A 12,985-nucleotide genomic window follows, 5' to 3' on the forward strand; every position below is an offset into this window, starting at 1 on the left:
TGCAGAGTTCCAAAGAATAGTAAAGAGAGATAAGAAAGCCTCTCTCAGTGATGAATGCAAAGAAATAGAGGAAACAATAGAATGGGAAAGACTAGAGATCTCTTCAAGAAAATTAGAGATACCATGGGAACATTTCATGCAAAGATGAGCAGCATAAAGGACGAAATGGTATGGACCTAACAGAAGCAGAAGATACTAAGATGAGGTGGCAAGAATACACAGAACTCTACAAAAAAAGATCTTTATGACTCAGATAATCATGATGGTGTGATCACTCACCTAGAGCCAAACATCCTGGAATGTGAAGTCAAGTGGGCCTTAGGAAGCATCACTATGAACAAAGCTTGTGGAGGTGATGGGATTGCAGTTGCGCTATTTCAAATCCTGAAAGATGATGCTGTGAAAGTGCTGCACTCAATATGCCAGCAAATCTGGAAGACTCAGCAGTGGCCACAGGACTGGAAAAGGTCAGTTTTCCTTCCAATCCCAAAGAAAGGCAATGCCAAAGAATGTTCAAACTACCGCATAATTGCACACATCTCACATGCTAGCAAAGTAATGCTCAAAATTTTCCAAGCCAGGCTTCAAGAGTACATGAACCATGAACTTCAGATGTTCAAGCTGGATTTAGAAAAGGCAGAGGAACCAGAGATGAAATTGTCAACATCCTCTGGATCATAAAAAAAGCAAGCGAGTTCCAGAAAAGCATCTGCTGCTGCTTTATTGACTGTGCTAAACCATTTGACTCTGTGGATCACAACAAAGTGTAGAAAATTCTTCAAGAGATGGGAATACCAGACCACCTGACCTGCCTCCTGAGAAATCTGTATACAGGACAAGAAGCAACAGTTAGAACTGGATATGGAACAATAGACTGGTTCCAAATCAGGAAAGGAGTACATCAGGGATGTAAATTGTCACCCTGCTTATTTAACTTATATGCAGAGTACATCATGTGAAATGCTGGGCTGGATGAAGCACAAGCTAGGATCAAGATAGCCGGAAGAAATATCAATAACCTCAGATACACAGTTGACACCACCATGATGGCAGAAATTGAAGAAGAACTAAAGAGCCTCTTGACGAAAGTGAAAGAGGAGAGTGAAAAAGTTGACTTATAACTCAGCACTCAGAAAACTAAGATCATGGCATCTGGTCCCATCACTTCATGGCAAAGAGATGGGGAAACAATGGAAACAGTGACAGACTTCTTTTTTGGGGCTTCAAAATCACTGCAGATGGTGACTGCAGCCGTGAAATTAAAAGACGCTTGTTCCTTTGACGAAAAGCTATGACCAACCTAGATAGCATGTTGAAAAGTAGGGACATCACTTTGCCAGCAAAGTTCTGTCTAGTCCAAGCTATTGTTTTCCAGTAGTCATGTACGGATGTGAGAGTTGGAGTATAAAGAAGGCTGAGCGTTGAAGAATTGATGCTTTTGAACTGTGGTGTTGGAGAAGACTCTTTGAGAGTCCCTTGGACTGCAAGGAGATCCAACCAGTCCATCCTAAAGGAAATCAGTCCTGAACATTCACTGCAAGGACTCATGCTGAAGCTGAAGCTCCAATACTTTGGCCATCTGATGCGAAGAAACGACTCATTGGAAAATACCGATTCTGGGAAAGTTTGAAAGTGGGAGGAGAAGGGAACAACAGAGGATGAGATGGTTGGATGGCATCACCGACTCAATGGACATGAGTTTGTAAAACCTCTGGGAGTTGGTGATGGACAGGGAAGCAGGCTTCAGTCCATGGGATTGCAAAGCGTGGCACACAACTGAGCAACTGAACTGAACAGAACTGATGTTGATACTTTCATAAAATTTTAAGAACACTGTAGATGCATAAAAATATATTAATAAAATCATATGAAACAGAGGCTTTTCTCATAGTATATCCTTAAGAATTCTGATATATTCCTGATGTATTGTATATAAATTCTAAATATATGTGTTTCTTCACATACCTTATTATACTTATGTTTTTTTTCCATAAAGTTTGTTCTTGACTAGGAATGTCTCACTTTTTCCTTTCTTCTTCCTCCTCTACCTTTTTAAAATTTTTTTTTAAATATTTACTGTTAACCTAATTTTTCCTTGCAGAACACATTTCTTCAGTGTCTGTTCTTTCAGTCCATCTCTCTCTGCCTCTATTGTGAACATGTTTGCCTATGGCTTTCTGTTTGGAGTGTTTATAGCTTTTATTCATGATCATTGCCCTACTGCTTTAACCTTGTTTTTTTCCCTGTTTCTTAGAAGCAGCTGAATTTTTTTCCCCTGTTTCATTTGTCTCTAGCTGTTTGACAAACAGAATAGAAGTAGCTTATCCTGTTTGCAGTTCTAGCCCATCTCAATAAAGTTCTGCTAAAACCTAAACTTTCGTATTTCCCTTCCCAAGTGATAATTCATGTATATATTAATCGTGGAAGCAAATTTCAAAATATAGCAATTAATTTAAATGTCTTCGTTTTTCAGTAGTGCTCTAAACTACCAGAGATAAATGATCACTCTAGAACATTTTGGTAGAGAAAGTAATCTAGTGGGTGTCATAGTATTTGTATAGCAGTCAATTAGGGGTAAGGAGAGGAACATCTGGGGCTTCTGATGTCATCTGTCATAATCCTTTCCCCATGAGAAGGTCAGTCAGTGGCAGAATCCACATCTGAATGACTCCAGAGCCTGTGCTCTTTGTGTTAGATCATAGAGGAATGGGGGATGTTATAATTCTTTTATTCAGGTTGATACTTATTATATTCTTCAAGCTCTTATTTTCTTCTCCAGCATGTCGTGAAATCAGAGTTAGCAAAGCTAATGAAGCCTTCTCAGCAATCCAAGAGAAACAGTAAGTTATTTGAAGACTGTCCTCCTGGTGTTATTCTCTGATCTGAAATGACACATGTTCTCATGTACTCTCTCCTGTTTTCACTGTAGTAGAAGCAAAATGTGGCATTTTGAGACCAGAGAGTACAACTTTCTCTGAGGACAATAATTCTGATAGTAACGTTGCAGATGTGGTTGAAACATTTCCCAAACCATCACCCGGGTTTGAGGGCATCTGTCATCCTGCCTTCCCATCGCCTGAGCCTGTTCCAAAACTTCTCAAGTCTGTAGGAGGCCTTGGTCGTACAAAGGTAAGTTGTTCTGTTTGTAACTCTTCTTTCCCTGTACTTGTTCACATACCATTCTCCTGATCCTTATGATGACAAAAAGGATCCCACTACAGAAATAGAAGCCCTCAAAGTCACGATACGAAATGGTGTGATAATAAGAGCCATACATGTGCATGATTCAGATTTATAAATATTCGCCTACTAAGTATGTCGTTATGAAAGAAAAGAATTACAAAGCACTGAGGAAAAACAACTAGATGAATATGAAGATGGAGAGGAGGATGAAGGGGAAGAATTCCTTTAAGAAGGGCAAGGTGAATATAAGATGGAATGAGGGTGAGGATGAGGCAGATTATTATACAAACACAACAGAAATAGTGGGAGTAAGTCAGACCAGGAACTCTATATTATAAATATGCGAGAAATAATTTCAAATTCAGCTTAAGAAGAGAAAGTGAGGTCGTGAAAAAACAGTGCTCATACTCTTTTGAATGACATATGGCTGATTTTTATGAAGAACTGAAAGAAAATGTGTTCCTTATTTTTTTGGTGGTTGTTTTCGACGTTGGTGGTGGTTCTTGTTTTTTCCTTCAGTTGAAGTGTAGTCAGTTTAAAATACTGTGTAAGTTTTAGGTGTACAGCAACGTGATTTGTTTATACTTGTGTATGTATATATGTTTTTTGAATATAGTTGCCTCTGGATGTTCATTTAAATTTGAAGTGATTTCTCATTTTAAAGAAATTCTCACTTTGAAATTAATGAAGCAATGTCTTCTATTTAACCTAGCGAAACTTTCGTTTAGAGACAATTCAAGATGAGCCCTGTTTTAGGCCTTAGGAGGTGTATTATGAATTAAGAATTTTCGGCCCTTCTGTTTCTTGTGGTTTCTAACTTCAGTTCAGTTCAGTCGCTCAGTCGTGTCTGACGCTAAATACTTAATGTACTTATCTAATTTATCTTACTGTTTGCTATAATCTTGGTGGGTGTTTTAGAGCTTTCTGAAAATAAAGAGGAAATAAATAAGCATTTTATCTATTCTTTTTACTAAAATTATAATTTTTAATTTTATATATGAGATTTTTACCCTCTCTTCATTAAATGAGAAAATTTTTAGCTGCAACAATCTGAAATAAAAAATGTAGAACTATATTTTTTTCCTCTGGAGAGATTCTGATTTCTTTTTTCCGAATGTCAGCAAATAATGGGTACTTACATACATTAAATGAATGAAATCACAATTTATGCTTTTTTTCTTATATAGACTACTTGTTATTATAAAATCATAAGGAAAGAAAAATTACTACCAGAGTTTATAAAATTATCTGTGGAAGATATTTTTTCTTTTAAAAATATCTCTAGCAACATGTACATTCCATGTTATTTTTAAGAAACTTTATTAATTTTGATATTTATAGATGTTAAATTACCATGTCAGTTCTTTGTTATACATGTGTAACTAACATGTAAATTCTTCCGTATCGAAAAGTTAGTCATTGTGGTCACTTGATTTTTTTTAGTTTGTTTTTTCTTTCCCGTTGTGAATATTGAGTCCTGCTTGATCATCATAAATGTATTTGAAAACTTTTAAATCTTCAACCTGGATAATCATAGTTTTACTCCTTTTTTTACGTCTAGATCATTCCTTTCATCTTTACCTGCCATTCCAGAAGACATAGATAAGTTAGAGTCGTTAGTGTGCTGTTTACAGGGAAAGAAGCAGTAAACCATGTGAATGTTCAAATAGGATTGTAGCAAATTCATTTATTCTTAATTGAAGGATAATTGCTTTCCAGAATTTTGTTGTTTTCTGTCAGACATCAACAAGAATCAGCCATAGGTACACCCATGTCCCCTCCCTCCCAAACCCCCCTTTCCAATCTCCCTCTCCATCTCATCCTTCTTGATTGTTGCAGAGCCCCTCTTTGAGTTCCCTGAGTGATAGAGCAAATTCCCATTGGCTATCTGTTTTTACATATGGAATTGTAAGTTTCCATGTTACTCTTTCCATCCGTCTCACCCTCTCCCCTCTTCCCCTTTCCCCGTGTCTCTAAGTTTGTTTCTCCATTGCTGCCCTGCAAATAAATGCGTCAGTACCATCTTTCTACATTCCGTACATATGCGTTAGTATATGATATTTGTATTTCTCTTTCTGACTGACTTCACTCTGTATAATAGGCTCTAGGTTCATCCACCTCATTAGAACTGATTCAGATGCGTTTCTTTTTACAGCTGAGTAGTGCTCCTTTGTGTGTATGTACCACCATGTCTTTATCCACTCATCTGTCGATGGCCATCTAGGTTGCTCCATGTTCTCGCCGTCATAAGTAGCGTCGCAGTGAACATCAGGGTGCATGTGCCTTTCTCCATTTTGGTTTCCTCAGGGTATACTCCTAGGAGTGGGATTGCTGGGTCATATGGTGGTTTTATTCTTAGTTTCTTAAGGAATCTGCATACCGTCTTCCATAGTGGTTGTATCCATTTGCCTTCCCACCAGCAGTGCAAGAGGGTTCCCTTTCCCCCACACCCTCTGCAGTATTTATTGTTGGTAGACTTTTAGATGATAGCCATTCTGACTGGTGTGAGGTGGTATCTCATTGTGTCTGAGCGGTAAAGAATCTGCCTTCAGTGGGAGACCTGGGTTTGATCCCTGAGTCGGGAAGGAGGGCATGGCAACCCACTCCAGTATTCTTGCCTGGAGAATCCAATGGACAGGGAAGTCTGGCAGGCTTCAGTCCATAGGGTCGCACAGAGACAGACACAACTGAAGTGACTAAGCAGCAGCAGCAGCAGCAGACTTTTGGATGATGGCCATTCTGACTGGTGTGAGGTGGTATCTCACTGTAGTTTTGATTTTCGTTTTGATTGTGTTTTTTTTTTTTTTTTTACCACATCAACGTTGACAAGATAGTGCTTGAAGCTTGAACATATTACTACATTTGGATTATCAGGTTGATCTGCAAGGAACATTTCAAGAGAAGCAAAAGCATGGGAAATAGTAATAAATATGTGGGGCTATAATAACAGCAGTTAGCTTTAGTGATGTTTTAGTGAGTGCAAACCATTTTGGAGAGCTTAAGTAGCACGTGCAGAGTACGTTTATGGCAGCCATACTTGAAGTAACATAAAGTAACTGTGCCTTGTTTGAAGGTGGCAGCTATGGAAGGAGATGATAAGGGTCTGATCTCTTAGATGCAGCAGCCACTGCTTGGTGATGCAGCACCGTGTTTGAATTCAGCATCCTGGTTCTGTCACATAGCGACTGTGGGATCTTGGCAAAACCTGTCTTAACCGGGTTAAAAGTAGGGTACTTTCTTCAAAACAGATTAGGAACGCTTCATGCAACTCATTGTTATCATTCATTCTAACAGAGTATCTCTGAGAGCCTGCCACAGAAGCATGTGGATCATTTACCTGGAACTGCTGGTCAAAGAGGAAAAAAGACATTAAATGGACAAGTAGAAGGTAAGAACTGTGTTTTACAGAAAAATCATTTGACAGAACGTTGACTGAAAATAGGAATGCTGATACATTCTAATAGGCAAAGAAAATCACCTGTCGGATGGGTAGTGAGAAAAAAGACGAGAAAAGGAGGGCAATTATGCATCTTATCAGGTGTCTACCACAGATTACATTGAGAATCCAGTTTAAGGAGCTAAATTATTAGTTCTTAGACTTACTTCACGGTCCAAAGTTTTAGACTTTGTCTGGTTAAGACGCTCCAGTGCAGGCGGTGGAGTTTCGATCCCTGCTCAGGGAATTGAGATTCCATGTGACACATGACCAAAAACAAATTATTAGTTCTGTTTCAAGATACTCTACCACCTAAGGAAGGCCAAGAAATAAGAGGCAAGAGGGAATGAAGGATGAGAGAGGCAGAGGATAGGGAAGGAAATGAAGAAAGGAAACACAGGTCTGTGTGGGAAGGCGGCAGTAAGTAATGAGGGTCTTTAGATAAAGGGAGAGTATTTGACATGGACAATGAATTTCAAGTGAGCTTCCGACACCAAAACTTGTCAGAAAAGAACAGCAGGGTTCTCCCCCTCTTCCTGTTTTACTCGTTATTAGGAAGACATTCAGAACTGAGGTCCCTAGGCATGCAGAGCTGTGTTTTATCCTCTGTGGAGGAGCGTGGGCATAGGTGCTCAGCTGTAAATATGTGCAAATTGATGTCATATGAAATGTTGCTGCTCTCCAGGATGGTGTCACATGGGACAAAACAAGAGAACTGGAAAGAAGGAGAGAGCAGGGGGTGTGATGGGGAGACCAAGGAACCCACAGCCTCATAGAGAGTTCATTGGAAGGTTTCCAAATTCTAATGTCATTTCAGTTTGGGGGGAATGTATTTGTGTGAGGAAACGGAGGCTGAGATTTCAGGAGAATGAATTAAGTTGAAGTCACATAGAAGCAGACTCCGTGTAGACCAGAATTTCTGAAATTTTAATTAGTTGCTTGGGGACCATGTGTGAAGTGCACATGCTGAGCAGGAGGGCTGAGCTTCTGTGTTTCTAACAAGCTCTCCAAGTAGCAAGGGTATAGCCTTGCCTTTAGAGAAATCTGGAAGAGCAGGACAGAACAGGATCAAGGAAAAGCACTATTTTGTGTTTCTTTCTGAGCATGTTTATAGCCGGAGGGAAGCAAAGAGTTGAAATAACAATTACAGGTGTAAGATACCATTGCTAAGCAAAGAGGGAAAAAGAAGTGGTGGAGATGATCCATAGAAAAAATGTAAAGGGGGAAGAATTAAGACCACAGATCCAGAGATTACCCTTTAGAGAGGAGAGAATCTAGTGAAAGGACAAAGGGAGGAAAGTCAGGCCTTAGGGAGGTGAGTTTGGAGTTGATGAGGACACTTGGAAGAACTCTTTCTAGATGTCTTCAGTGTATTTACCCTGAAAAGAGATAAGATCATTATTGCCCCAGAGAATCCTGGCAGTGGGAGGGGGTGCCAGAAGTGGGGTAAACCGCAGTCCCTCCAAGTAACTCTTAGGCATCAAAGATGTATGTTGGAGGAGGGGGAGATTGGCTAAGATGGCAGAGGAGTAGGATGGGGAGACCACTCTCTCCCCCACAAATTCATCGAAAGAACATCTGAACGCTGAGCAAACTTCACAAAGCAACTTCTGAATGCTGGCAGAGGACATCAGGCATCCAGAAAAACAGCCCATTGTCTTCGAAAGGAGGTAGGACAAAATACAAAAGATAAAAAGAGAGACAAAAGAGTTAGGGACGGAGATCCGTCCCGGGGAGGGAGTTGTAAAGGAGGAGAAACCAGGAAACCCTCTCACCGGTAGGTTTGGGGGAAGGTTTTGAATCTTGGAGGGCAACATAACCGGGAGGAAAAATAAATAAATAAAACCCACAGATTAATACCTAAAGGCAACTCCCAGCAGAGAAGTACCCCAGATGCTCGCATCCACCACCAGCAAGTGGGGGCTGAACGGAGAGGAGTGGGCGGCATGGCTTAGGGTAAGAACCAGGCCCGAATGCCCTGAGGGCAATCTGAGGGAGCTAACATGAGATAGCAACCTCAACTGAGGGATAGCCAGAGAGAGAACTATCCCGCGAAAAGCCCAAATCTAAGGCACTGCTGGCCCACTCACAGAACAAAGGACTGAGCAATATCAGCGAAGAGCTAGCCGGCTGCGGACTGCTCCATCCCCCGCCAGATGCAGTGGACAGGCGGGGCCAGCCAGAGCCGGAAAGGGGCAAACTCAGCACCAGAGAGCAAAGACTTCCTGAGATTCCGCATGGTTGACATCCGCTGGGAGGGTCGCAGCCAGAGACCAGCTCCCCAGAACTGACACAAGGCACACCGGAGCCGGGCACACCCAGAAACCGAGGCTGGGACCAGGGAGGTGATAAGTCGCACCGCGCTCGCCAAACACCTGGCTGCCTGAGCTGCTCCGACCGGGGATTGGCACAAACCGCAGGCCCAACCGAGTCTGCGCCTTTGTGGAGTACTCGAGAACCTGAACCTGAGCGGCTTAGACCTGGGAAGTGCACACAGGGCCCGCTCCCCAGCAGAATAACCTGAAGCCTGAGCAGGGTAGACGGGGAAAGCACACATGCCGTGAGCGGGGTTAAACCCAGTGCGGCTGAGACACTGCGAGATCTCCACACACACGCCAGTGATATTAGTTTGCAGTGTTCCTCCCTCCCTACAGCACGACTGAACAAGTGAACCTCAAGAGACCACCTCCGCCCCCTTGTGTCAGGGTGGAAATTAGACACTGAAGAGACCTGCAAACAGAAGCCAAATAAACAGAGGGAACCGCTTTGGAAGTGACAGGTTGCAACAGTTTAAAATCCCTGTAGTGAACACCGACTACATTGAAAGGGGCCTATAGATCTTGAAAAGTATAAGCAGGAACAAGGAACTATCTGAAACTGAACTGACCCCACACTGCCCACAACAGCTTCAGAGAAAGTCATGGATATATTTTTACTATTACCATTTTTTTTTTAATTTTTAAATTTTTGTTCTTTTTTCTGTAAGTCCTCTATTACACCTTTAATTTTCCTTTATATAACCCACTATTACCTTGCAAAAAAAAGACCCTATTTTTTAAAGCAAACTGCATATACATATCTTATACTTTTTGTGATTTTGGGTTTTTTTTTTAATATTGTATTTTTTAAGAGTCTAATAACCTCTCCTCTAGATTTTTAGTCTTTGTTTTATAGTATTTAATATCAATTTTGTACATTTAAGAACCCAATCTTTAGTACCCATTTTTACTCAGGAGTGTGATTACTGGCTTGATTACTCTCTCCCCCCGTTGACTCTCTTTCTTCTCCCCCAGGGCACCTCTATCGCCCCCTCCTCCTTCTCTTCTCAGCCCAATTCTGTGAATCTCTATGGGTGCTCTGGGAACCAGAGAACACTTAGGGAACAGAGTATTGCCCAGATCTCTCTCTCTCCTCTGATTCCCCCCTTTCTCCTCATGCTCACCTCTATCTCCTTCCTCCCTCCTCTCTATGTAACTCCGTGAACCTCTCTGAGGGTTCCAGACTGTGGAGAGCACATAGGGAAGTGTTTACTGGCTAGATTGCTCTCTCCACGTTTGAGTCCCCCTCTTCTCCTCCTGGTCATCTCTATCTCCCTCCTCCCTCTTCCCCTCTCCATGTAACCCGGTGAACCTCTCTGGGTATCCCTCACTGTGGAGAATCTGGTGTCATCTGCATATCTGAGGTTATTGATATTTCTCCCGGCAATCTTGATTCCAGCTTGTGTTTCTTCCAGCCCAGCCTTTCTCATGATGTACTCTGCATATAAGTTAAATAAGCAGGGTGACAGTATACAGCCTTGACGTACTCCTTTTCCTATTTGGAATCAGTCTGTTGTTCCATGTCCACTTCTGACTGTTGCTTCCTGACCTGCATACAGGTTTCTCAAGAGACAGGTCAGATGGTCTGGTATTCCCATCTCTTTCAGAATTTTCCACAGTTGATTGTGATCCACACAGTCAAAGGCTTTGGCATAGTCAATAAAGCAGAAATGGATGTTTTTCTGGAACTCTCTTGCTTTTTCGATGATCCAGCGGATGTTGACAACTTGATCTCTGGTTCCTCTGCCTTTTCGAAAACCAGCTTGAACATCTAGAAGTTCACGGTTCACGTATTGCTAAAGGCTGGCTTGGAGAATTTTGAGCATTACTTGACTAGCGTGTGAGATGAGTGCAATTGTGCGGTAGTTTGAGCATTCTTTGGCATTGCCTTTCTTTGGGATTGGAATGAAAACTGACCTTTTCTAGTCCTGTGGCCACTGCTGAGTTTTCCAAATATGCTGGCATATCGAGTGCAGCACTTTCACAGCATCATCTTTCAGGATTTGAAATAGCTCAGCTGGAGTTGCAAATCAAAACCACAATGAGGTACCATTTCATGCCAGTCAGAATGGCTGCTATCCAAAAGTCTATAAGCAAGAAATGCTGGAGAGGCTGTGGAGAAAAGGGAACTCTCTTACACTGTTGGTGGGAATGCAAACTAGTACAGCCACTATGGAGAACAGTGTGGAGATTCCTTAAAAAACTGGGAATAGAACTGCCATATGACTCAGCAATCCCACTGCTGGGCATACACACTGAAGAAACCAGAATTGAAAGAGACACGTGTACCCCAATGTTCATCGCAGCACTGTTTATAATAGCCAGGACATGGAAGCAACCTAGACGTCCATCAGCAGACGAATGGATAAGGAAGCTGTGGTACATGTACACAATGGAATATTACTCAGCCATTAAAAAGAATACATTTGAATCAGTTCTATTGAGATGGATGAAACTGGAGCCCATTATACAGAGTGAAGTAAGCCAGAAAGAAAAACACCAATACAGTATACTAACACATATATATGGAATTTGAAAGATGGTAACGATAACCTATATGCGAGACAGAAAGAGACACAGACACATAGAACAGTCTTATGGACTCTGAGGGAGAAGGTGAGGGTGGGACGATCTGAGAGAATAGCATTGAAACATGTATATTATCATATGTGAAACAGAACGCCATTCCAGGTTCGATGCATGATACAGATGCTCAGGGCTGGGGCAGTGGGATGACCCAGAAGGATGGGATGAGGAGGGAGGTGGGAGGGGGGTTCAGGCTGGGGAACACATGTAAACCCATGGCTGATTCATGTCAATGTATGGCAAAAACCACTACAATATTGTCAAGTAATTAGCCCCCAACTAAAATAAATAATAAAAAAAAAGAAAGCAAAAAAATAAAAAAGATATATGTTGTACTGGTGTTTGTTATTCAAATTAGATTAATTTGAAAAAGGAGGCATTGACTTTTTTTTTTAAAGAGAGCTGATTTTTTGAAAGTTGTTTCATAGAAATCCTTTGAAGCGTTAGCATGATGTACCAAACCAAACTAAATTTTGAAGCCAAGCAGATTAATAGGGTTCATTCCCTAAATGCTAGAAATACTTTTAATAAATACTACAGTGATTTTGAAACATGCAAGATTTTTAATTTCTAATAATTCTGTGGCAGTTAAATGTATTATTTCCTTTTTGATCATTGTATTTCAATATTGAGAATTTATTACACATTATTTCCTAGATGTGTCTTACATACCTTCTTGCATGAGTGGATCGAGACACTTTAAGATGGCTAAACTAGAGGAGCCAAGACACGTAGGCATACCAGTAGCCCACATGGATATGGGGAAAAAATGAATATTTTTATGAGCCATTTTTCTACAAGTGTATATCCAGGCTAATCAGTTCATTACTCTGTCTTTGATGAGAAATGAATTATGCATTCTGGTGAACTGTCATCCCAACTGTGCACTTCTTAAATGACTGGACAGATTGAAGAACATGATAAGTATTTATAGTATAATAGTGTAAATGATAACTGCTGTGTTGCATTCAAAATATGCTGTTGTATTTTACCATCAGCTTTCACGTTTATCTTCTTGGGTTCATGACTTGCTCCTCTGATTAAGATCCATTTTCTCCTCATCAGTCAGCACGCTCACATTGGTCTATGTGCACTTTAATGTTTTATAAAGCCATTCAAAGCATAATGTTACTTTTGAAATCTTACTGCATGTTTTGTTAAACCTGTATTTCTATTTTTTCTTCACTATGTATAATAGATTCATATGTCTGTCTTGCCGGTGTCCTAACATCCCCCTAAAAACAAGACACTGAAACTGAATGTGTTCAGTGCCAAGGCTGAGCGTGAGGATTCTGCTCGGTACTAACTCTGCATGGATGTACAGCTGTCTTTCATATTTACATGTAATTAACTCTATGTCCCTTTTTCCTTGTAGATTCTTTTGGGAAATATCCTAACGTGAAGGTAAAAACGTTTATGATTTTATCTTGAATTCTGAACTGTGGATTGTCTCATATGTACG

At 40.9% G+C, this 12,985-nt stretch overlaps 1 protein-coding gene across 16 annotated transcripts in view; it reads left to right on the plus strand.

Moving 5' to 3' along the window:
* Window positions 1–12,985, plus strand: part of LOC145531810 (ankyrin repeat domain-containing protein 26-like) — a 278,301-nt gene that overhangs the window by 212,693 nt on the left and 52,623 nt on the right. For 8 of the 16 annotated variants that reach the window (XR_014072771.1, XR_014072772.1, XM_081555327.1 and 5 more), the window contains 4 exons: window positions 2,780–2,840; window positions 2,930–3,129; window positions 6,478–6,571; window positions 12,899–12,927. Coding sequence is in view for 14 of the 16 variants with exons in the window: in XM_081555327.1 (XP_081411453.1) it covers window positions 2,780–2,840; window positions 2,930–3,129; window positions 6,478–6,571; window positions 12,899–12,927 (384 nt within the window). In the remaining 2 variants the exon portion in view is untranslated. Of the gene's footprint in view, window positions 1–2,779; window positions 2,841–2,929; window positions 3,130–6,477; window positions 6,581–12,898; window positions 12,928–12,985 lie in introns of all 16 variants that reach the window. The other 8 variants (XM_081555328.1, XM_081555319.1, XM_081555321.1 and 5 more) reach the window with 3 other exon arrangements.

This window comes from Giraffa tippelskirchi, chromosome 13 (genome assembly GCF_054371585.1).
Source record: "Giraffa tippelskirchi isolate mGirTip1 chromosome 13, T2T-mGirTip1v1.2.pri, whole genome shotgun sequence".
NCBI lineage: Eukaryota > Metazoa > Chordata > Mammalia > Artiodactyla > Giraffidae > Giraffa > Giraffa tippelskirchi.